The following is a 26,766-nucleotide window of genomic DNA, read 5'->3' on the forward strand; positions in this document are numbered from 1 at the left end:
AAAGAAAAAAGTTTCTTCCAAACAAACACAAAGAAATGTTGTCATTTTGGCTGATCTTGAGAATGAAAATTTGATTTGTGCTGAATTCGAAGGCAATATTCCCAAATCGCATGATGAACTGATACAATCATCCAGTGTGCACACTGAATCATCCCCTATCATTGTGGATGTCCCTCCTTCTTTTCAAGAAAATAATATTAACAATAATGTCAGCTTATTTAATGAGTGTGAAAATATGGATGAACAAATGCTAACCATTAGTATTACTCAAAATAATATTATTTCAAAATCCATTAGTCTATGTATCATGAACAAAAAATTATCGTATATGGATTGTATGTTGATTATAAATAATTAAACTAATACTATTTCTTTTCAATCTGTTGTGAATGTTCAGTAAACTATTACTGGTCATGACAAGATTACTGTAAAGAATGTGGGGATTAGAAATAACTTGAAGGAAGGTGAATTGGCTCTAGTTGTGGAAGAAAATGTGGAACTTGGTCTGAATAGCAAAGAAAGTGTAGATAATGGAGATCTTTAGGAGGAGGTGAATTACCTCAAAAGGTAAGGCATGACAGGTTACAAATTGATAGTAAGCTTCCCTCTAACTCAAATTATCATAGTGATACTTTTACGGATACAGAGGATATAGCCTTTTCTGCTAAATGTTTTATCAAAGAAGATAATGACACTAGATACATCAAATTTCAAAATAGGAGAGGAAGGAAAAGCAAGAACTTTATTTTATAATTTTTTAGGAACACCCATTCGTAAACTAGACGTTAGCTCTATTTTTTATATTTGCTTATGTTATTTGGAAAGTTAGGGGCATTGGGTGCCCTTCCTCTCAATTGGGGGTTAAAAACTTATGTCGTATCTATGATATTTTTGTTCTTGATTTATTTGAACCTCTTATTAATGTGTCTAAGTTACTTAGTACTACTAAATCTTTAGGCTTTGAGCATGTTATTTTAAACTCTACTAATAAAATTTGGTTGTGTTGGAAGGGTCCTCTTTGAATTGATATTATTGGTGATTTTACTCAAGTTATGCATTATAATATTGAAGTTTTGAATATGAATTATTGTGCCTCTTTTATCTATGATGCCTCCTCTCGTATAACTAGAAAAGTGCTTTGAGAGCAACTCACTAATTTTTAGAGTATATGTAATTTGCCCTGGCTTGTAGGTGGTGATTTTAATACTATTTCTAATCCTTCTAAATGTATTGGGGGTTCCACTCCTATATATCATTATATGGAGTATTTTAATAATATGATTATGGATTGAGATTTAATTGAAATTGGTTTCTATGGTAAGAAAGTTACTTGGAACCATGGTCATTTATGGAAACAGCTTGATCCTATTTTATTTTATAATAGCTATCTTAACTCTTTTAATTCTATTTCTGTTGAGCGTCTTAGCAGAATACTTTCTTATCACTCTCCTTTATTAATTGGGCTTAAGACTAGACATGTGAATTTCTTTATTCAGTTTAGATTTCAAAATATGTGGTTACTTCATGAATCTTTTCTAAATGTTGTTCAAGAAAATTGGTTTGCCCCCTTGCATCCTGATAACTCTATCCTTGGTATGAAACGATTTTTGTTTAAATTTAAAAGATTGAAACAAATCCTTAATTGGTGGAATCACAATGTTTTTAAAAATAAATTTACTAATATCTTAAGTGCGAAAGATAGAGTTAACAATGTTAAGGTTAATTGTCAAATGTCTCCTTCTGATGCAAATTTTGTTTTACTTAGATAGGCTAAGGAGAGCCACTTTAAATTATAAGTGCAGGAGGAAGCTTTTTGGAAACAAAAACTGGCTGCAAATCATCTTATGGAAGGTGATAACAACACCTAAGTATTTTCATGCTTTGGTTAAGAGGAAGCATGCTAAGAACTCCATTAACAAAATCAAATGTGAGGATGGGTATGTTACTTAGAATGTTGAGAAGATTGCTATGTTGGCTATGCAGCACTTTCAAAAATTGCTTAATAAGGAGTTCATCCCTGGGCTTATTGAGAATCTTTCTATCATTCCTAATCTCATCTCTAATGAGGATAATGATTTTTTTTCTAAACCCCCCTCTTTTGATGAATTAAAAGAGGTTGTTTATGGTATTAATGGTGATTCATTGGCTAGGCCGGATGGGTTTATTACAATTTTTTTTCAGAAGCTTGGCATATTATTAGTGATGATCTTTACTCTACTGTTATGGAGTTTTTGTCGGGCATGCTATACCTAAATTTTTTACCTCTACTTTTATTGTTCTTATTCCCAAGAGTATTGATGTTAGCAAGTGGAATAACTTTAGACATATTAGTCTTGGAACTTTTTTTAGTAAGTTTATTTCTAAAATTATTATGAATCATTTAACTTTTATTTTTCCTAAAATTATCTCTCCCTTCAAATAGGTTTTGTTAAAGGTTGAGCTATCGCTGATAATATCCTGTTGGCTCATGAATTTTACCATTATCTGGATGTCAAGGTCGGGCTATCGCTGATAATAATTCTTGGTTTGTTAATTCTAAAGGTCATATTAGAAATGTTATTCCTTCTATTATTTTGTGGTACTTATGGATGGAGAGGAACAACTCTCTTTTTAATGGTATTAGAATGAACAATCATAGGATTATCAAAAATGTTAAAGATAAAGTTATGAGTCTCTTTTCTCTTAATCTGCTTTCTATCAAGAGCTTCAAGAACTACTACTTTGTTACTGTTGATTTAGGCATCAGGTTGGTTGAGGTTCATCCTATTTCTAAACCTCAGTATGCGTATTGGGTTGAACCATCTTTGGATTATTATAAACTAAATGTTGGTGGTTTTTATAATGGTATCATCCTGGGGTGTGGTGGGATCATCAGAGACAGCTAAGGGAATATTATTTTGGCTTTTGTGGGCCCTTTATAGAATGGTAATTTTCACTTTTCTATGCTTAATGCTATCCTTTAGGGGATGAGAATTTTTATGTCTATTGATATTCCTGATATTGGGATTGAGGTTGATTCTATTCATAGTATTCATTTCACTACAATGTTGATGATTTGGTTTGCAATCCTGTGGCTTTTTATCTGATTTGGGATATTAAACAATTGATGATCTTTGTTAATGTTTCCTTCTCTCATGTTTTTAGGGAGGATAATGCCTATGCTAATTGGCTTGCCAATTTTGGGAGCGAGTTTGATTGTTTCATTGATTTTACGGCTGCTAATTTACCTATCCCTTTAAAAGGGCTCTTAAGATTGGATAAAATCAGATGTCTTATGTCAGGAGGTAATTTGGTGTTTTTTTGGTATTTGCGGGGTTTTTTCTCTTATTTTTGTGCTTTGTTGTGGGTTCTAGTTGGTGGTGTTGCTCGGTTGTTTCCTTTTTGGTGGTTATGGATTGTTTTGGGGCCTTGGTGTTGGTTATCTTCTAGAGCCTTTCTTTGGTGGTTTGCTTATTTCCTTCTTCTATTAATGGTTGTGCTTTATTTCTACTTCTTTATTTTTGTAGTGATTGTGAATTGTTGGTGGCATTCTTATGTGGTTTTGCAATTTCTAGTAGAGTTTTTTGGGGTTTGAGGCTTTTGTTGTGATTGTACTAGTTTTGTTATTGATGGTATTCCTAGTTGTTGCTCTCCTACCTCCTGCTACTATTATGGGTCCTATTTTTGGCTGGATTTTATGGCGGTGGTTATTAATGTGAGTAATGGTGGGGACTGGTGTTATTTTGTTGTTATTATGGATTTTTGTTAGTCGTGGGGGCATTTCTGGTTGGGATGTTGGAGTTGACCTGGGGGCCTTGTGCGGTTGGTTGTTGAGTCCCTCACCTTCTCTTTTGTGTTGTCTTACTTTTCTATCCAAGTTTGTCTCTATATATGTGTGGGTGGCTGCCTTCTTTGTCAGCTTATCTTATTGCTTTTTAGAGCTGGTTGTTAGGGGATCCATGTTTTGGCTAGGTGGTGGGATGGAGCAGCATTTGGATTACCTAAGTGATGAATATTGGTTTCATTCTATCATGAACTTGTTCAGCCCGTATCCTTATTTGGTTTTTAATGTTGGTTTTGATTGGTTATCGTTAGTGGCCTATATTGCTTATCCTACACCTATCTGGTATTGTTTTTTGTATTTTATGCATTGATATTATATCTTGGATCATTGCTATGGTGTTGTTTTATATGGTTGTTAACCTTTTGCTTAACTGTGGGTGTTTTTTTTGCACTGGAGCTCCATATGGGTAATATCCTTTCTTGATATTCTGCTTTTCAGTTGATTAATTTCCATTTATATTACTTTGTTTCTTTGTACTTTAGTTTTTATTTTGCAGCCTTTTGATTCTCATGTGGTTACTATTATTGTTATGGTCACTTTTTGCAAAAAGATTGTATTACATGTTCCAATCAGTATCTTTCTTTGTTGGAAGCTTTTTTTTAGCATCATTAGCATGTTACTAGGTATTCTTGTATTTTGTCTTAGTGGGGACTATCAGCTCGTAGTTTTTCTTTTGCTTTGTTTTGTAGTTTTTTCGAGCATTAGGGAGTTGAGGGTCCCCATTAAGAACTTTATAAGTGTTCTATTATTTAACGCGTAGGTCCCTCTATGGGTTTTTACCTAAAAAATCATAATAAACTCAAAAATAAGGTCCCTATTTCCTCCCTCAACTGACCAAACCTGCCCTAGCTCTAACGACTCCACTCATTCAAATACTTTCCTCCCTGCCGATTTGGAAGTGACATTTCAAGCTCCACTTGCTGTGCAGTCAAGAGCTCGGTGGCTAAGGTTTTCTCCTTCTGCCTCCATGTCACCTCTAATCATTTCACCGGGGTAAACTCTCTTCTTGCTCCTTAATACCTTATTTTTCTTATAATTAGCAGTTTAGTGGCTCGTAATCATTTAAGTGATACCAGTTTTTTGGTGGGGAAGTTTACTTTGCATTCTTTTAGAGATGCTCTATCTAGGGATTCTTCCCGGTCAATGTTTACCGGTCTTAGAATCACTTCTTGCAAGGGTATTCTATCTTTATGGATTTTGGATGAAGAAATGAAAGCCTTAGCTGCTCCGTAAGAGTTTGCCTTGTTAGAAAACTTTGTGGCCGGCAACCACCAGTTGATTCAGTCCATAAATATTTCTTTAATCTTAAGCTAATGGGAGGATTTTCGATTACATTTCTTAATGCCAAGAACATTCTCATTAAGTTTTTGAATGATATAGATTATTGTCGTGTGTTCTTGCATCGGTCTTACTTCATTAGCAATTGTTACCTAAAGTTATTTAAGTGGACAGCTTATTTTGACATTAACATTGAATCTCCTATTATCCACATTTATGTTTCCTTTCACAATCTTCATCTGCATATGTTCTTTGCTTGGATTCTACATGGGCTTAGTTCTTTATTTGGCTGGTTTTTATACACAGAGAATGCCACTTCAAATGGTACAAGGCTCTTTATTGCTCACGTGCTTGTTGAGCTTTGATGTTACCAAGCAATATCCTATTCATGTTTGGGTTGGTTTGGAATCTATGGGATATATCCAACAGGAGGAATTTGAAGAATTTCCTCACTACTGTAGTCATTGTAAGGTTTTGGGTCATGCTAAATTTGAATGTAATATTGTGAATCCTCATTTAGCTAATCCTATTAACAATATGGTTAGTGGTTAGGGTGGGAGTGGTTTCGAATAATATTTGTGATGTTGAATGTGATCCCATTAGTAAATATGGTCCTATTAGTGTGGAAAATAAAATTCCTCGTATTGTTTTGCCTCTTCTTGAGTCGGTTGTTTCCTTGGGGAGGGCAACAGAGTTTGATTTAGTGATCACTGATGTTGGTGCTCCTTTAACAAAGTATTATGTGGTTATTATGTGTTGTGCTGATGGTGATGTGGGTGACCATGTCTTGGTTGATACCCCTCAGGGTGGGATTGAGATTGATCGTTCTGACATTGTTGGTCCTGTTACTGGTAATTAGTTGTTGAATGCAGGTGATAATAAAATTTGTGATTTTAATATGGGGGTGGTAAAACAGTGATTCTAGTGAGTTAGATCCCATTGTTGCTTCTCATGTGACGCCTGTTGATCTACTTGTATCGGTCTCCTCTGTGGGATTGGGAGTGAATGAATAGCTTGTTGATGTTCATGTTGCTTTACTTTTTGCTAAAGCCATGAATGCCCATGTGGATGTTAGATCGAGAGAAACTATTAAGGCACAAATTGATTTACTTGAAGGCTCTTCATCTTCTCCTTTTGAGGATGAAGAAAAGGATGTATTTGAATAGGAGGGCCTATTTGATTTGAATGTAAGTGGTGTTATGTATGATACTTTCATTCGGGTGGGTAAACGAAGAATGAGGAAATCTAAAAAATACTTGTTTTTTTGTGGTTGGCTTGGTCATTGTTGCTTTAGAGCCATGGGGTGTTGGCGTTGTGTGGTTATTATTTGGTTATTGGGGGTCTCATTTTTCACTTTGGTGTAGTCTCTTTTCTTTTGTTTGTGTAGTTGATGTTGTGGTGCTAGTTGGTTGATCTATGGACTATGAATTTGTGGCACTTTTGCTCTGGATGTAGATGGTTGACTGCTGGGCTTTTGGTCTTTTTTTCTTACTACTTTATTGTTTGTTTGTTATTAGGCTGGTCTTCCTTTTTGCTTTCTCTTAGTTTTGCATTTAAATGGATTATGTGCTTTTAGGTTTTATTTCAATTATTATACTTGAGCAACCTTTTTAGTCTTTAAGGACATGTAATTTTTATCTATTTTAATGTGTAGGCCCCTTTTGTGGGATTTTTATTAAAAAAAAAATCATAATAAACTCAATAAAAAATTCATAAAATTTATAAAATATAAACTCAATTTCATTTCACCTTAAATAAACATAAGAGTTTTATAAAAAAAAAAATCATCTAAAATCCAAACTTTTAGACCAAAGCCAAGTCTTGGTCAAATTAAAACTTAAGGGAATTGGACATAAGAAGCTTTAAAGATTAATAATAAATAAAGTCAAAAATAAAAAAATAATTAATTTTAATTGAAGTTAAAACTTATTAAAAACATATTGTAAAGTATAAACATTAAAATTAACAATAAAATATAATATAGTAATTCATATAACAACAACATCAAACCTTTATCCCACTACGTGGGGTCGGCTACATGAATTATTTTTCTCCATTGTTTCCTATTAAAAGTCAAATTCTCATTTAAATCTAATAAAGAAAGTTCATTCCTAATATTTTCTAACTAAGTATTTTTAGGTCTGCCTCTACCTTTCTTAACATAAATCAAATCTAATACCTTTACTTTCCTAATCGGGTCATCGGAAGGCCGCCGTTTTATGTGACCAAACCATCTAAGGTGACTCTCTCTAATTTTATCTTCTACTGGAGCTACTCCAACCTTTTCATGTATATGCTCATTTTGTTTCCTATCTCTAAGGGTAAAGCCACTCATCCACCTGAGCATCCTCATCTCTATCATACTTAACTTAGTATTATGCTTCTCTTTTGATGGCCATTATTCGACACCATAAAGCATTGCAGGCCTCACCACCATCTTGTAAAATTTTCCCTTAAGTTTGAGGGGTACTTTTTTATCACACAGTAAGCTTGATGCATTTCTCTGATCCACTTCAACCATCCAACTTGAATTCTGCTGATAATATCCCCATCTATTTCACCATCACTCTAAACAATAGATCCAAGATATCTAAAATGTGTACTCTTATTAATGACTTGATCGCCCAAGGTAAAAATCCCCTCACTAGGTCTATCACTACTAAAATTACACTCAATATATTCCATTTTAGATCTACTCAAGCAAAAACCTTTAGACTCTAAGGTTGACCTCCATAATTCAAGTTTACCTTCAACTCCCTCTCTAGTCTTATCAACAAGAAGAATATCATCAGCAGAAGCATACACCAAGGTACATCATCTTGTAAATGTCTAGTGAGAATATCCATGACTAAAGCAAAAAGATATGGACTTAAGGCTGATCCTGGATGTAACCAAACCGAAATAGGGAAATATTTGGTCAAACCACCTTGTGTTTGAACACATGTAATAGCTCCAGCTTACATATCTTTAATGATTTGAATATAAGCGTTATTAACTCCTTTCTTTTCAAGAACTCCCCATAACACTTATCTTGGAACTTTATCATATGCTTTTTCTAAATAAATAAATATCATATGTAGATCCTCCTTATTTTCTCTATATTTCTCCATCAAACCTCTTAATAAACCTCCTTCTTTTCTCTATATTTCTCCATGAAACCTCTTAATAAATGTATGGCTTCCATAATCGACCTACCTGGCATGAATCCAAATTGATTTTGAGAAACATTAGTATCATGTCGCAACCTATGATCCATAACAAAAAAATATTTCAATATTCCTAAAAAGTAATATGATGTATATAAATAACATAAAACATTAGCGTTATGTAATTGTTATGTCTCTTTTGGGATAGGACATTTGCATTTATGTTAGTCTTAGGTTATGTGGATCAATAAATTTATTGCACATTAAATTCATTGATTAACATGATCTTTAAAATTAAAAATAAGAATTCAAAATATTCTACCCTTAAAAACACAATAAATTTCGAATTTATTAAAGCTTAAACTTGAAATAAATTTTCTTGGACTTGAAAAAAAAATATTAAAAGTACAAAATATAATCTTAAACCTAATTGAAAAAAAATCTAAAACACTTAGTCTAACACACACTTACTATGCTTATTAGGACTACAAACTTTAGTCTAAGGCTAGGAGCATTGTTTTATTTTATTTTATTTATTTCATGCATCTGTGGTTATTGCACATATCTGATTGGTGATGATGATTTTTTTGTTGTGTTTTGATGTTTGATTATCTGTGTGATAATGATTGATGACTTTGTGATGGGCACATAGATATCCTAAGTTATAACCATTTTATTTTCTTATTAATAATCCAACTTTCTATATGTGGTAGTGCTTATATAGAGGTATTAAAAGGGTGCTAATAATTAAAATTTAAATCTATAGAAATGCTTAGAGGTGCTTTAGCTACTCCCCCTAATAAATAAAATGGATGCTGTATATGTTGTTAAAAAAGAGCAATTGCAATGTGTGATTATGATGTTGTGATGTGTTTTATGTTATATAAAATGTTTTATGCTAACCCTTACAGGAGTATAGAGTCTTTCCTATTTTCAAATGTGCTTTAGCTACTCCCCCTAAAAAATAAAATGGAAGTTATATAGTTTTTTTGCCGAAAAAGTATTTGGTGGCATTTCTAGCAAAATTTTAGCAAAAAGTAATGGGAAAATGGAATCTTTTCGTTAAAGTATTCAAACATTTATTTAGCCGGTTAGGTCACTACTTTTTTTGACGTGTGTCTATCTGTCAAAAAGTCTAACAATAATGGCAAATCATCCTGTAGTGTGAAGAGCTTGAAGATTTAAAAGAGTATAAACAATCTCATTTTATATGTGACTTGCACTAAATATACGAGTAAAAAACCAAGTATGTTTCAGCTAGGGCTTAGCCACTAATTCTTTTCCTGTAGACCCTAAATTGCATATAAGTGGCACTTGTCACATAGACTTTACCTTATATTTTACAATTTAGTTGTGATTGATTAATTGATTGGGTTTAGAATGTATGGATTATAAATCCTTCCTTTTCCTAAATTTCTTCACTTGCATGTGTTTTACATGGATGATCATTAGGCTCTTAAAAATCTATGGATTTATCTTTTAAAACACACTCTTTATTTTTCCTGTGAGCATGGCATGAATTTTAAGTTTCTACTATATATATTAAAATTTCAAATTTAAAGAAGAATATCAAATCTATCTTTTGAGATGATATGTTATTCTCTATTTTATATTTTATTATAAAAAAAATTATTTTTATTTTTAAATTGATACTAAAATACCATGTCTATCTTTTGAGATGGTATGTTATTCTCTATATATTAATAGATTATGGAAATATAAATTTTAAATTGCTTGATATTTATTTTTTTCTAGAAGCCCTTTTTGGGTGCACTCCAAGTTTAAGTTAAGATTTTAGCCTTTAGAAGTCTTTTTTAGTTTTACTCAATAGAATACAATCTAGTCTCATTTAAATACTACTAGATGTAAGAATATTTTCTTGAGTTTCTTGATTTACTATGCCATATACCATAGTTGATTCAATCGATCTAGGCCTTATCTAGTATACATTGGTAGGACACTAAGTTCTAAAGACCTCCTCTTAGTTTACTCATTAACATTTTTAGGATATAGTTTAGCATCATTTAAACACCCATAGATCTATGAATCTTTCTTAGGTTCCTTATTCTAGTGTGATATAGTTGATTTGGTAGATTAAGTAGTAAATCTTAATATGGATTTATGCTCTTCAGACCTCCTCCTAATTTTATCACTGAAAACCCATAGGTCTAACATAGCCTTATTTTAACATTTATAAAATAACCCTTAGACTTTAAGGAAAACCAAGCCCTATTAAACCTTTCTTGAGACTAGACTTTATAGGTTAGGAACAAGCCTTCAAGATCCCTTCCTAGTATAGTAAACCCTAGATCATATATAGTCCTACATAGACATTTTATAGAGTCACCCTCCAAATGGGTTCCTTAATCTATCGTGTGATCGTTAATTAAGTAGATTGAGGCTTTATTTAGTAAATCTAGGTTAGGAACAAGCCTCTTAGCCCTTTCTTGGTGTAACCATTAAAACCCCTTAGAAAAAAGAAAACTTATGGTCTAGGCTAACCCTACTTATGCATCCATTAATTAACCCTTCTTATGCATATCTTGATCTACTGTGCCATAGTTGATTTAGTTGATCAAGGCCTTATGTAGTGAATTTAGGTTATAATCAAATCTCTTAGGATCCTTTCTTAGTGTAACCAATAAAAACCCTTAGAAAGAAAATATTAGGATGTAGCATAGCCCTATATAAGAATCAATAGATCCACTCTTCTTATGGGTTTGTTGATCTACTATGCCTTTTTTAATTTAGTTGATCAAGAGCCTTTCTAGTAAATCTTGGTTAGGATCAAGCCTAATTGGCCCCTTTCTAGTCTATCCATTAAAACCCTTAAGAAATGAATCTCACTTGAAATTAAATGATTTCCACTATGTTATCGTTAATTTAATATAATAAATTTATCCCTTGCCTTTGGATTGATTTCCATTTGCATAGTTGGTTTCATTATGCCACAATTAATTCCATGGACCAATATGGAAACCTTGGTCAAAGAGGAATTAATTAAGGTTAACCCTTAACCTAAAAACTAACCTAAACACATAAATTGGCCATTTGACTTGGGACTTCAGTGTAAGCACTCTTAACCTGTGTTAGGAATGTTTTGACTAAGTTTAACACATGGAAAAAACCCCTTAGACTATGGTCAACCTAAGTTTGACTTAAAAAACTTAAAACCTTAAACCTAATTCAAACATTCAAACCTAACAATATTTCTTTGCACTTGAGTCAAAATGATTTTAAACCATATTAAAATCATTTAGGTTCATAATCCAGCTCCCTTAACCATGGCTAACCCATAGTTGGCCCTAAAATTTAAAAAAAAATAAATAAATAAATAAAAGCCATAGTTTGCCCTAAAACCCTAAACTTAATTTAAACATCAAAACCTAATCATGTGGCCTTAGCCTTGAGTCAAAATAATTCTAATCCATATTAGAAAAAATTAGGTTTATTTTTAACCAGGTTAATCCCTTTGACTAACACCAATGGTTGACCCAAAAACAAAAAATTCTTAATTTTGTTTTAAGCATTAAACCCTTACCCATTAGTTTTCTCTTAGGTTTCAAATGACACTAATTCATCCTATGGATATTTGGAACCACTCCTAGACAAGTCTATTAAACCATAAATAATAAAATTATCAAATACCCCTTGGGTTCCCATTATAGGTTCTTTTGTTTGAGACCTTAGCCCAAGTTAGTGAAACGACTCAGCTTGAGCTAACCTAAAACTCCAAAAACCAATTCAACCAACCTAATATGACCCATGGCATTTCTAAGGTCTTTTAAACCCTTATAGATTTATTGAGTCAATTATGGCCAGTTATGGCCACCAAGAGAAATTTTTATGTCTAAAACAAAACCACCAATGTGGTTTCAACTCTTACAACATCTAATCCAACTTATCTCAACCCTTGGGAACATTTCAAGACACTTATGTAGCTCTTATCATATGATCCTTAATACCTTTGCATCTGAAACCATATCGGATGGCTACAATTTCATCTAAATGGATTTCTTAAATTTTATAAATAACCCTCTTCAAATTGAAATTAGCATGTAAATGGGATTCCCTCTCCTTCCCTAGTTAATGATCAAGTGATTCTATCCCTCCTAGCTGTTAGAATCCTCTCTATGTGAAAAACCTCTAGCTTTGGTGAATCCTTCTCATTCATAGGTGCATTTGGTGATGTAGTTGATGTCAAGCTATACTCTTTTCAAAAGATGTGTTTGTGGTGATCCAACAAAGCCCCAAAAACATTCAATTGATCAAAATGCCTACTGAATTGAGGTATGCCTAATTCCTTAATTTGATGAAATCAGGTTTCGCAAATTGTAATATGAACTTGCAATTCTAACTAATCCATCCATTGTATTGCAAGTATATGATCTACTAGTCCTTCTCAATTTGTCAAATCAAGAAATACTCCAAAGATCTGCATAAATTAGAGGAAAAACATACTATGATCTTTATTAATAGCCACGGATAAAAGATGACTTAATCACCATTCATTAAATTTAAATAGGATAAATTGTCATGATTAAGTCATATCAAATATTATCCTCCATCTTATGTTATCACATGATTAATTTGAACCGTCTTATTCAATATCGAACGGTTATGAGCATACTCGCATGGCACACAATACCCATCATTTTACTAGAAATTGAATCAAGCATTGATGCATGTAATGTGCAATGTCATGTCGGTGATGATTAATTAAATTAAATTAATTAATGCCAAAAAATAGTGAGAACTTTTAAAAATCATAGTAAATTCATTTTTTATACAAATTTAATGATTTTTTTCCTTTATGGATTTAGAAAAGAATGGAAAATTAATTAAAATATCATCAAAGGTTTTAATTAGTCATTTATTTCATGAATTTAAAGGGTTAAATAAGTGATTGTTGCACTTAATCACTTTCAATTAACTAGCATGAGGAGTTTTCTCATCTAGTATACACATCCCTATATTTCTCAATGTAAGTTTAAATAAGCATAAACCCTAAAGGATTTTTCAAAGTATAGGGTCTTTCAATAGCCTTAAATTTTAACAAATCATATTAAATCATATAAAAGACTAAAAGTAATGGAATATAAATTTAATGCTCTTCCCATTTTATAGATCAGTGGAAAATGTTATTAAACCCTAGGAACCCTTGCCCATGCCTTTAATAAATCATTATGGGTACATAATTTAGGAATCTAAGAAATTGTAAAAAACTATATTTTAAATCCAAATAACTTGAAACTTTCAAGGGTTGATTTCAAGAATTTTCCTAACCATTGGATTTAAATTCATGAAGGTTTGATGTCAATTTCCTAGGAAAAAATCAAACTCTAATTCTTGGTTAAGTTAAGGCACCCATGGACCTAGGGAACTTCCATAGTGCACTAATAATTAAAAAAAAATTATATAAAAAAAAATTGATTGTAACATAATCTTAATTAAATTTAAAATCTATGAAAAATCATCCCAAGGCATTCCAAGATTATGAATTAGGGTTTCTTTAATTTTGAATAATAATCTAATTTTAAAAATAAAAAAAAATCATAAAATTCATTAACAAATTCAAATAAGTTGAAATTTTTAGTTAATCATCTTTACGTCAGCAATGATCTTTATTTGATTTTCACAAAAAATAAAAATTATTTGTTGGGCCAAATCTCAAACCCTAATTTGTATCATAAAAAAATCTTAATTTGAGCACTAAAACTCAAAAAAAAAAAAAGAATAACTAATTCTAAAAAAAATTTAAAACAAATAGAACAAACAAACAAATAAAAGTGTATTGGACAATATTGGACTTTATGAAACCTTAGATTTTTTTTTTTTTTTTTTTTTTTTTTTGCATTTTTTTTTTTTTTTTTTTTTGTGAAGAGGAAATACTATCCTTAGGCCAGTGAAAATCTCGGTCGACCTAGCATGCAATCCACACCAATTTACAAGGGTTAATACTTAAAGCTTTCACTGCTTGCCAAGGAATTCGAATCAGGGACCTAGGCTTTGCCTAGCTGGCTATTCACCACCCGGACAAGCAGCGGTGGGTGAATTCATATGATCTACTTGGGTAATTTTTCCGGGCTTGTCATGTTTTCACTTCATTGATGAGTTTACTGTGCCTGCAATGACTTTCATGCATTGATCCTTTTTAGTGGGCTTAACTTGGTTTGAGACTTTGAGTGCATTTGAACAAGTGAGATTGATTCAATTCGGTCTAGACTAATTTGGATATAGGAGTAATCCAACTCATACAGTTTCTCGGAGCAGAAATAAAGCTGCTTGAAAAAGAGGAAGAAAAGACAACATTGGTACAACTTTTCAAGTAATAGATGTGGACTATAACTTCCCAACAGCAGAACCTTTAAAAACAAAAGAGCATAGAAGGCTCTTGTGGGGAGAAATTAGCCATGTTACTATTCTGAAAGAAGAAATATGTCTTAGCGATTGTCAATAGATCAAGTAGAAGGCTCAATTTTGGTCTGGGCATTGTTGATGTGTATTGGAATCAAAGGGTGAAGGCCCAGTTCATTATTTACTCAGATGCGAATGAGCCCAAATTTTTAATGAGTCAAAGAACAAAAATGTTAGCCAAAGATGAATAAGATGTCATGTTAGATTTGGACTATAATTGCTTTAAGAAAATATTTATGATTTCCAAGGCACAAACTTATAATAGTAGAGATTTAAAATGTGTTTTCTATAATTTTAGAATATTTATATTATTTATTTAATTATAAATCTTTTAAAAATTCAACCTTATGCTTTAATTTGATTTTCAATTATGTCTTCATTTGGGAAGGCTTTCTTAATACTTCTTAAAATAGCTTTTTACTTTTTAGTATAAAAATTTAATTTTTGAACTAAAAAGATAATTTAAGAACATATAAAAAAGTCGCACCAATCAAAACCCAAGGCTTTGTTTGGGCGGCTTTCTTCCTGCTTGTTAAAGCAGCTTTCTAGAACAAAAATTAAAATTTTTGTATTAAAAAGCTGCTTCAAGAAGTAGGAAGAAAGCCATCACAAATGAAGCCTAACTTTCAAATATTTGATCTAAGCTCATTCAGATTTGAATTGCCCCCCCCCCCTAAAAGTTTTAAAACACTATGGTCTTTAGGCAATTGCACAACATAATCAAACGGATGAACCAAATACAAAGAGCAATAGTAAAGAAAATTTAAAAATATCCTTGCAACCAAAATTTCTTCTAGGGAGCGCCCCCGGAAACTCCCGCAAGGGAGTTGCCCCTTGACCCCGCAACCTAACCGGGGTGGTCGAACCCCGCCAGTGGGCGCTACCCCCTTGGACCCCCAACATATCTGCGAAACGTACAATGATCAAGGATATGAGAAAATAGGGGTCGAGCCAACTTCTTTAAAAATTAAGGCAAGATAGTCTTTTTAAAAGAAACATTTATTCTCTCCGTGTCTCTTAGATTAGATAAAAGTCAAACTAGCCAGCAATCAAAACCTGCAAGTACAAATACATATTCATAATATAACCGATCAAATACACACATTAGAAGTGTCTTAATTACTTAGGGACAAATAAATTTTCATTGCTAACAATGGCCCTTAAGATGGAGTTTTTTTAATAGCCATAAATTTTAATATAACTAAGGGTCTTCTTAATATGCTAGATAGTGATACTTCAAACCCGAACATGATTATAAGTTTGATTGAATCTCTCTATTTATCTTGAATATCTCTAATTGTGTATGACAAGACTACTTTGTTTATTTCTTTTTATAAATAAGTTCCTATATTGTTAGAATTTATAAATCCCACATATTTCTAAATCTACCTTTTTAGAACTCATCTAAGCTTTCCTTTCTTATATGATGTAATTCATGATTGTTAATAGAGCATGTCTCAACTAGGCTAGGTCAACTTCTTTTTAACCAAATGACTTCTAGCTTGATAACTTAAGAATAATCAACCCATAAAATCTTGACCGAACTATTTTTATATTTTCTTAAATTAATTGCCCCTCATGTTTTCCCTTTTGACCCTATTATATTCACATAAATCTTTGTTGATCCAATTATTCTTATTATACATGATTTCTACATGAATAACCCATGGATATATGTTTGAGAAACAGTTTAAGATTTTCTTAAATAAAGATAAAATTGCCATGTTCTAAGAATTTTATTTTTGAAGATTTGCTGTCCCCATATCCCCATAATTTTTTTTTTATTTTAAAAATATATAAATATTTAATATTAAAAAATATGATACCATTTCGCCCTACCCTATGTTTTACTGGAATCTAAGTTTGAAATGTATTAGTACCAGTGACGGAAATAAAAAATTTATTTAGCAGGATTTATAAAATGATTCTATTATCAAGTTGTGGAGCTAAGGCTTCACTTGGGACAATTTTTTTATTGCTTCTTAAAATAACTTCTTAACATAAAAATTTTAATTTTTATGCTAAAAAATTACTTTTAAAAGAAATAAAAAGCAGTCGCAAATTAAACTTAATCAAAATCGAGCAGCCAATAGATGAGCTCAATTCAACTCAGATCAATTTCAAATAAGATTCATTGAATCTGCTCAAAATCTAATTGGTGGAGATGAAAGAATAAGACATACTAAAGTGCTTTGCATGCTCGATGGGCACTATACTATTAAGCTAACATGAGCATAAAGTGCTTTGCATGCTCGATGGGCACACCCCAACACATGGAGTAATTAATATGTCCGGACATCAAACGCATCCAGAGACCAATAACAAAATGCCACATCACTTGGATGCTCGGTATCGTGCTCGATACAGTACTCGGTATTTTCAAAATTTTGTTCATACATAATAATTTTTGCAACACATGATTCTCGAAATACTTCTCTTGTTCACTCATTAGAGAAAAAAGACTTGGAAAAAAAATTAATGCATGAAATAAATACCTAATAAGTCATCATACAGGTCACATAAATAATTTTTTTTTTTTAAAGGAGCGCACAAACAGTTAGAATCCGACGGAAAAATAAGAATAGGTTGTCATTTGCATGGCTGTCCTTGAGTTGCTACATTTTTTTGGCCTACAGATATAAGACAATAAAGGCATAAAATCTATCAGATCTTTTTTTTTTTTCTTGAACTCTAGCTGTTCTGCATATGGTCAAGGCTTAAAGGTTGCTGATAAACTGGACCCTGCACAAGCAGAAGAAATCAACAGTGTTTTTTTAAATAGCAAACAGTGACAAGATAAACAATATAAGATAAAAATAATCATTAATGAAACATTAATGAGCGGAAAATTTTGCTGTATTTATGAGTCAGACATTTTTTACCCCAGCCCGATTGAGAGGAAAAAAAAAAAGGTTCAGGTTTTGTCCAATCAGGTAAGGGCATCTCCAACCGAAAACCCTATTTTCCATTGCAAAATACAGCAAAACTCCAAAATGCGGTAATTTTTATGTGGCAAAATTGAACAGCAAACAGTTGTTTTCCGTTCCATTGGAGATGCCCTAAGGACAATTATTTAGTGCACAATTTCTAGGTAAGAAATCCCTAAATAAATTTAGTTAGGACGCTATCTAAAACAAGGCACTGTTAATCCCTTCTCTGAGTCTAATATTTCTCTCTCCTCCATTAAAGTCCCTTCAGCTCTTCGACTTTTCATTTTTTGTTCTGAAATGAAAAAATGAGAAACTTTTGGCATTTAATGTTTTTTGACGATTCTACCTTTTTTTATCATACTAACTAATTGGTTAATAAGATCAAACAAAGTAAATGCTAACATCTCCATGTAGTACCAACCTATAGTTTCTAACAAAGCTGATGTCAAACTCAAAATCAACCAGATAGAAAGGTCCAATTTACTACCTAAAGCCATAATATATACATAATATCACGAATAATAACACATTTCATTATGCAATGGGCAAGATGACAATTACATTACATGATGTCTCAGTCTTTATGGATTTATAGATTGATGGGCCTATCTTAGTTGGACCCACAATAGTTGGAGTGGGCAAATGATGGTCGAGCTAGCCGAATTGTTGCGATGGCTTGTTTGGAACTCATGCTGAGCCAAAGGTATATATATCATGATCCATTCGACCCGAGTGTTGAACATTTAGGAAGGGACATGCATGCCACTTAGCTGGCTTCCATGGACCTTCGGACAAGATTCTTATATTGACCAAAATAAGCTTGATTTTTTTGCGACACGTTAGGGCTTATTTGTTGTTTATGATTTGCTTCATCCTCCTAACAAATACTTTAAAATATGAGATTCAACTTTAGTACATTATGCTGTTAGAAGACAGGTTAGTTCAGTACGCACTCAATTGGAGGAGCAGTTCTGACACAACTTCACTGGGAATTGTTTGAGGCTACAAGGCCCAAAAGGGTCAAGATTGCAGGTTGCGCGCATTTACTACAAATTTAGTCTTTGGGAAAATCCACGTCGGGCGAATCACACTGTATATTCCTTTCTTAGAAATGCTAGATGGGGCTAGCATAGGAGTCAAGTATTCGTAGATTACAACATCTGCACCTTACGATAACATTTGTGACTCGAATAGTAACTCGATTACATGTTTGTACAGGTTGAATGAGGAATGGGTCAAAGAGATGCCAGTGGGGAATGCTATCATTATACAGGGATGAACTAGATGAACTTCTTTATATTTAGGTATACCCTTGATAACTATTTCTCAACATATTTTTCTCCTCACCATTACACCCTCGGCATAGATGTGATACCTCATAGACCATGACGGCGTCGATAGGTTCTACCATTCATTCTTGGATATTTTGTATCAAATTTATATCAACTTCTATTTCTTATATAGGGAAAAATATAATTGATATTTATATTTCTTTATGAACTCATCTTATGTTGTGGCCTTAAAAGGTAATTTCAAGGAAAAAAGAAATGAAGACGTTCCATAAATATATCAAATGACCATTAAACTGAAAATTAAGTTTAAAGCTTAAAAAAGAAACAAAATTATACCAGTGGTATACGACGGCGTCCACGAACTTAGTTTCTGATTGTTTCATTGTAACACATTTATACAGTTTGCATACACATCTTGGAATGAAAAATTAGTTGTTTCTTATGCATAAATTTGTTTTATCTTTATACTTGTTTCTATCATAACAACAAACCAGAAATGATAACATCTTCAACTCATATTCAACATAAAATGTCGTAAAAAAATATAATATGAAAATTTAATGACACCATTAAATCAAATATGTAGTCAAAGAAGTGCATTAAAATTTAAATTTAATACCTATCTAAATATTTAATATCTCATTAATATAACTTTTTTTATTTTACTTTACATGAGTCTTTTAGTTATTTATTTTACATGGAAGCTCACAACACAGACAGCCACCCTGACGCCCTATCACATCAGTCGTAATGACATTGCAAAAAATAACCTTTGAAATGACAGTTAAAAGACTTCATTAACATCTATTTTACTTAACATTAAACTAGATTACACCTAACAATCATCTATTGATTTAACCTTAATGATTTAGGTGGTTCTATATAAACTTTGTAGAGTTGTTGCTGCCAACATAAGAGTAAGTGCTTGTAACAATGTGGAGGCGTTGTCTCGAACGAGCAAAAATAGTAACACATCAGGCAGTGTAAGCTTGAGCAAATTTGTGCCTCTTTGCTTGAATTTTATGCTAGAGATGAAAGCTAAAGAAAACGTGTTTCGTTGTGCCTACGGTTGAGATATATATGGAGATGAACTGCTTTGAAGGCTACATTTGGAGGATATGATTACGCATAGTGATAACGGTGGAGAGTTTCTTATAAGGGCTGCATAGAAACAAATGCAGGACAAATTTTTTTATGAAGACAAACATCTTGTGAGGCTTCATTTTCTCCAAATGAGGTATCATAAACTTGTTCATGAACATTAGAACTTTCAACATAAAATTGTACAGAGTATGCAAAAGAAAATGCTCAAGATAAAATATATTGCAACCGGGAAAGGTACGATTCTTTCGTGTTAAATAATAACAACAACATCAAGCATTTATCTCACTATGTGAGGTTAACTACATGAATCCTTTTTCACGAGTATAACAAAATTATGCAAACCACTTCAAGTGATAAAAGAAAAAAAAATTTCTCTAAAGAAGGCTAGCAAGAACTGCAAAGGAAATTTAAATACTACATGTGTTGCCCGACATAAAGTCAGTTATAGACACACATTCATTTCTTACTTAAAGAACGAGCAGACGGTTAAAATTGGGTTTAAATTGTCTAAATCTCAAATTAGCTGTTTTTGTTAATGTGTAAGAACATGTGTGTCATCTCTCATGTTTAAATGATTTTGTCTAAATCTTAATTGTACTTAAAAAAAATTAATTAGTCGCACATGCCGGAAGTACAACTACAACAACAACATCAAACCTTTATCCCACTATGTGGGGTCGGCTACATTAATCCTTTTTCTCCATTGTGTTCTATTAAAAGTCAAATTCTCATTTAAATCTAATAAAGAAAAGTTCATTCCTAATATTTTCTAACCTACATGCCGGAAGTAAGATATCAATTTTATTTAAGCCACCTTATACTCCACATTATTAATAACACTAAAAACATAATTATAAATTTATTATTATCAGTATTTATTTATTTTTATTTACATTAGATTCCTACTTGAGGGCAAAGATTGCCAAAAACTGTATCCCCAAATGCTGTCAATATATTGCAAAAAAAAATATTCATAGATGAATGAGTTTTTTAATCAATCATCGCCACTTTCTTTCAATGCAAATAAAATTAATAAAAAATTTAAATTACCATACTAACAATAAAAATATTTAAATTAAATTATTTTTGCACATAATATATATAACTTATTACAATTAAAATATTTTGAGTTTTTTCCTATCAAATAAAAAACTTAAATATTTTCTATAATACCAATACATATATACATATATTTAATTTATTAATTTATATTATTTTTATTTATTTTATTTCTAACTAAATAGCAAATTCTTAGCATCTAGCCAATTCTCATAAACCTATAAAACAATAGCAGAATGGTGGGGTTGAATGCATCATACTAATTGGTGTATTTTGAATGCGCCAAATGTTCGTTTGGTAACTTCGCTCTTTTCTATTTTTCTTTTGTTTGATGCTCCTTTTATTTTGAATTTCCAATGGCTCCTTCCTAAATTTTATCCAATTATTTATTCATACATAAATTATATAATCTCTAATTTCACATTTTTTTAATGTAAAAAATGCATCTATATAAATTACGTTATTAATTACAAATTACATAAATATTATCTTTATAATGTTTTAAGTAATTATTCTGAAATTTTAAAAAAAAGAATTTTCTACACATATATACATATAGCCTGACATTACTACAACTTTAGAATAAAATCAAACTAAACTTATATTATATTAACTAGTTTACTGAATCGAAAATATTGGAACATAATCTAATAATAAGTCTACTCTACTGAAAATATTAAAATAAATATTAAACAACAACAACAATAATAAGTCTTTATCCCACTATGTGGGGTCGGCTACATTAATCATTTTTCTCCTTTGTGTCTTGTTAAGAGTCAAATTATCATCAAAATCTAATAAGGAATTGTCATTTCTAATATTTTCTACCCAAGTCTTTTTAGGTCAACCTCTACCTTTCTTAACATAAGTCAAATCTAATACATCTACTTTCCTAATTGGGTCATAAAAAAGCTGTCGTTTTATGTGACCAAACCATCTAAGACGACTCTCTCTAATCTTATCTTCCACAGAAGTGACAACCTTTCATGTATATACTTATTTCATATCTTATCTCTAAGAGTAAAGCCACTCATCCACCTGAGCATCCTCATCCCTGCAACACTTAACTTAATATTATGCTTCTCTTTTAATGGCTAACATTCTGCACCATAAAGAATTGCAGATCTCACTACCATCTTATAGAATTTTCCCTTAAGTTTGACTTTTCTATCACACAACAAGCCCGATGCATTCCTCCACTTCAACCATCCAACTTGAATTATACAATTAATATCCCCATCTATTTCATCATCACTCTGAAAAATAAACCTAAGATATAAAAAATATGTACTTTTATTAATGAATCGCCCAAAGTCGCAATCACTCCACTAGATCTATTATTACTAAAATTACACTACATATATTCAGTTGTAGATCTACTCAAACGAAAGCCTTTAAACTTTAAGGTTAACCTCCATAATTCAAGTTTACCTTCAACTCCCTCTCTATTTTTATCAACAAGAAGGAAATCATCGGCAGAAAGCATACACCATGGTACAAGAGGAAAAAGCAACACCAGGGTATAACCTCTTACAAATGTTTAGAGAGAACATTCATGACTAAAGCAAAATGATATAGGCTTAAGACTGATCCGTGATGTAATCCAACAAAAATAGAAAAATACATGATCAAACCACATTGTGTTTGAACTCAAGTAACAACTCCTGCTTACATAGCCTTAGTAACTTGAATATAAGCATTATTAACCCCTTTCTTTTCTAGAACTCTCCATAGCACTTCTCTTGGAACTTAATCATATGCTTTCTCTAAATCAATAAAAATCATATGTAGAACCTCGTTATTCCCTTTATAGTTCGCCATCAAACCTCTCAATAAATGTATAGCTTCCATAGTAGACCTACCTGGCATGAATCCAAATTGATTTTGAGAAACATTAATGTCACACCGCAACCTATGCTCCATAACTCTCTCCCATAGTTTTAAAGTATGACACGTTAACTTAATTCCTCTATAATTCGCACAATCTTGTGCATCGCCTTTATTTCTTAAAAAGGAATCAACACACTCATTCTTCATTCATCTGGCATATTTTTAGTCTTTAAAATAATATTAAAAAGTTTAGTAAGCCACGAAATTCCTTCATCTCCTAAGTATTTTCACAGCTTTTTAGAATTAGGGTTGCAAACAAACCGAGTCGAGCCGAGCTTTAGTTGTTTTAGTTCAGGTTCGTTTGTCATAATAGAGCTCAAGCTAGACTCGAAGCTCGTTGAGCTTCTTGGACACCTGTTCGAACTCGAGCTCATTTAAAAAAAGCACGTTCGAGCTCGGCTCGTGTTCAAATTTGAGCTCATTTAATTTCAAGCTTACTCGAGCGGCTTGTCGATCGGCTCGTTAAACCAACCGAGCAGCTCGTTACACGTTCCACCCATACAACTCGCCTAGACAGCTGCCTACTTTTCATCAAGCCATCAAATGAATTTACTTTTATATTGCATAAGCATTCACCTCCAAGTGGTGTGGGACAAAACCGCCTACAGTTTTTTCTCTTTTTTTTAAATATATTGACGCCACTGAGGAGAGAGAGAGGCTGGAATTGAGGCCGGAGAATAAAAGATTAAATAAAATAAAAGATGTAATGGAGAGGAAATTTTAATATAAAATTTAACAGAATATTTCTAATTAGTTAGATTAGTAAAAATAAAATAAAAACAGTTAAATCTTAAAATATTAAATTAGTAAAAAAATTATTATATTAGTAGACTAAATAGTATTTATTTTTAAAACTCTAATTGAGCTCAAATCAAGCTTGTTAGTCGAGCTCTAATCGAGCATCTAAGCGAGCTTGTTCACGAGCTTCTAAGCGAGACTATTCATAAACATAAATGAACCGAGCGCGTTGTTCAAGCTCGTTCATTTAGCTATCGAGTATTTATCAAGTGTGTTCAAACTCGTTTATTTACCTTATTAAACGAACATGAACGAGCCCTTATTAAGTCGAGCCACGAGCAGCTCGTCAAACACTTGGTTCATTTGCTACCCTAATTGGAATATCATTAGGTCATACAATTTTTCTACACTTCATTTTCTTTAAAGCTTCTTTAACTTCTATTTTAGTAACACACCGATAAAAAAATCTTTATTCACATTTAGGGTACTAAGGTTACTAAAGTCAATCACATTCTCATAAAAAACTATTAAACAAAGGGAATAATTTTTTTATCACAGAAAAATTATTAACTACAAGAAAAACCAAATTTCAAATTAGCAATTTTGCGTCAGCACTTCTGAAATTAATCAAAGATATATCAAGAAAAAATAAAAGAAATATTCAGGAAAACATTTTTAAATGCTGATGTGGCGACCATCCATTTTTCAGATAATGACTGGCAGCATGTCACTAAGCCAGTCGTGCGCTCAAGCGACAATTGGCATCAGTTTCTTTTTTTTTCTATTTCACAGATAAAATCTCTCAATGTTTAATAAAATTTGTCCTTTTATAATTGATCAAAGAGATGCTTGAAGAGAATATTCAAAATGAGGTGTATTGTCATATGCTGTATCACATATGATATAGTGCTAACCAATTGAACATTTATTGAAATAAACAAATAATTGGATGAATGGAGAAAATAATAAAAAAATATTTAATAGTAGTATAATAAAAATTTAGTATATGATATGCAAATTTAGTGGTATAATTTTAATATTACAAGTCAAATAATACTTAGATGTAATAGGCTTAAATATCTTAGATATATCATGCAAATTAATGTGATATATATGAATTATAACTTCTACAATTATGATTGTATGATTAAAGTGAAAAACTATTTTTGGAGTATCATAAGATAAGATAATACCATGGAGACTTTGAGATAAATTTTATAAATTTATAATTAGTTCAACCATATATTATAGATTTAAGTTTTGGGCAATCAAAAGTTTGTTGATAGCCAACTTGAATATAAATTAAATTAGAATATTAAGATGAATCTATGAAAAAATTAGGAAGGCTAAATTAGAAGAGCATTGCAATAAACATGTATTTTGTAAAATAAATGGAAGAAACTAAACCTACTAAACATGTAAATAAAAATAGTAACAAATGTCAAAAAAAAAGAATGGGTAATATCAAGGTAACATAGATAACAATTATTCAAAATGATCTACAAAGAGCATGCTTTTAATGGACCGATTTGATTGCGAGGGAATTATGAAGTTTTCATAATCAAGAGAGAGCTGTTCTTAATCAAAGGAAAATTATTTAAGAAATTTTTATTATAATTGAGAGGGAATTATTTAGAGCAAGAGATAATTTGAATTCATATATGAGAGAGAATTATTTAGAAAAATGTGGCTGATTTAGGAGAAAATTAGGGGAGCTTATTTAAGGCTAACAATAGGGTGATATCAATATTATGTTTTGAGTTTGTTGAAATTAAAATTTTTTAGGTTGTGAGAGCTCTAACTTCCAGCAAGGAATTTGGGCGTGAAACCTTTTAAGTAAAAGAAGAGTAACTCTTAAACATTGAGGGACCTTTGGTCTAATGGTTGAAATTTAATTAAAAAATTTCACAGTTAAGTGTGCTCTTCCGAGAGAAATTCGGGAATGGGTGACCTCCTGGAAAATTACACCAACAGGACAAAACCGTGAGGCACTTAGGCCAAAGCGAATAATGTTTTGATAATTAAGAGTTTGGACTGTTACAAATGATATAACTAGCCAAAAGATGGCAACTAAATGTAATACAAAACAAAGTGCTACGCCATGGGAGCCATCTCTTAAATCCTATATGGGACAAAGTGCTACATGGAGGGAGTCACCACTGAACTTATAGGGGCCACCTCTAGACTCCTATCTACATGGTGGATGATTCTAGAATCAAGACACTAATGAGGACGTATATTACTTAAGTGGAAAAGATTATAAAACCTCTTAAGTAAATGAAGTTAAACTCTTAAGTATCGAGGTGCCTTTTGATATAATGATTAGAATTTCATTAAGAAATTCCGCAGTCAAGCATACTCATCCAAGAGAAATTCTAGGATGGGTGACCTCCAGGGAAGTTACATCAATAGGACAAAACCGTGAAGCCCTTAGGCCCAAGTGGACAACATTTCAACAGTTAAGAGAATGGGCTATTACATTTTGGAAAGCCGGATCTCCTTCTCTAATTGAAGATCCAACTGTATCTTGTTATTTTCTTTCATATATCTTGCAGTAAAAAGAGTTTTGGTATGTTATTCCTAATTTTTTATTGTTGTTCACTGACTTTAAGAAAATTGTATCCACTTCCTATTAAATTGGTATCAGCGCACTTTTCTAGGACCTATGGCGACAAAGAAGGTGGATGTCTTGGAAGGAAAAGTGAAGCAAATCAAATCCTAGTTGGTGGAGAAGTTCTTAACCATCGAAGGAATGTTTTCATCCTTGGAAGGAAGACTTTCTATCCTAGAAGACATGATAAAGAAAATATTGGAGCTTCTTACACAACTAACCACATCGGAGGCATGGGCGCCATTGACTAGACAAGGAAGTGGAAGAAATCATAATATAGGGGCGATGAGAGAGGATGGGGAGGTGAAACTTTTGGGGGGGAAATAAGAGATGCCACCTTTGGAGCCTCTTTCAAGGAGGATAAAGGGTCAAGGAGTGAGATTTAGGGTAGAGATGCAAAGTTTGGAAGGACAAGAAGATGAGGAGACGATGAAGTATCATATATGGTTCAACCACTCCTACAGTAGTATCGAGAGGA

At 32.0% G+C, this 26,766-nt stretch overlaps 1 protein-coding gene across 1 annotated transcript in view; it reads right to left on the reverse strand.

Annotated features, from left to right (window-relative positions):
* Window positions 1–17,127: 17,127 nt before the first annotated feature.
* LOC110097311 (R3H domain-containing protein 1) overlaps window positions 17,128–26,766 on the reverse strand; it is a 29,746-nt gene continuing 20,107 nt past the window's right edge. The window contains exon 4 of the mRNA XM_020823602.2: window positions 17,128–17,406. Within this exon, the coding sequence (XP_020679261.1) occupies window positions 17,356–17,406 (51 nt within the window). The 3' untranslated portion in view covers window positions 17,128–17,355. The remainder of the gene's footprint in view (window positions 17,407–26,766) is intronic.

The sequence above is a fragment of the Dendrobium catenatum genome, unplaced genomic scaffold (genome assembly GCF_001605985.2).
Source record: "Dendrobium catenatum unplaced genomic scaffold, ASM160598v2 original_scaffold_31010, whole genome shotgun sequence".
In the NCBI taxonomy this organism is placed as follows: Eukaryota; Viridiplantae; Streptophyta; class Magnoliopsida; order Asparagales; family Orchidaceae; genus Dendrobium; species Dendrobium catenatum.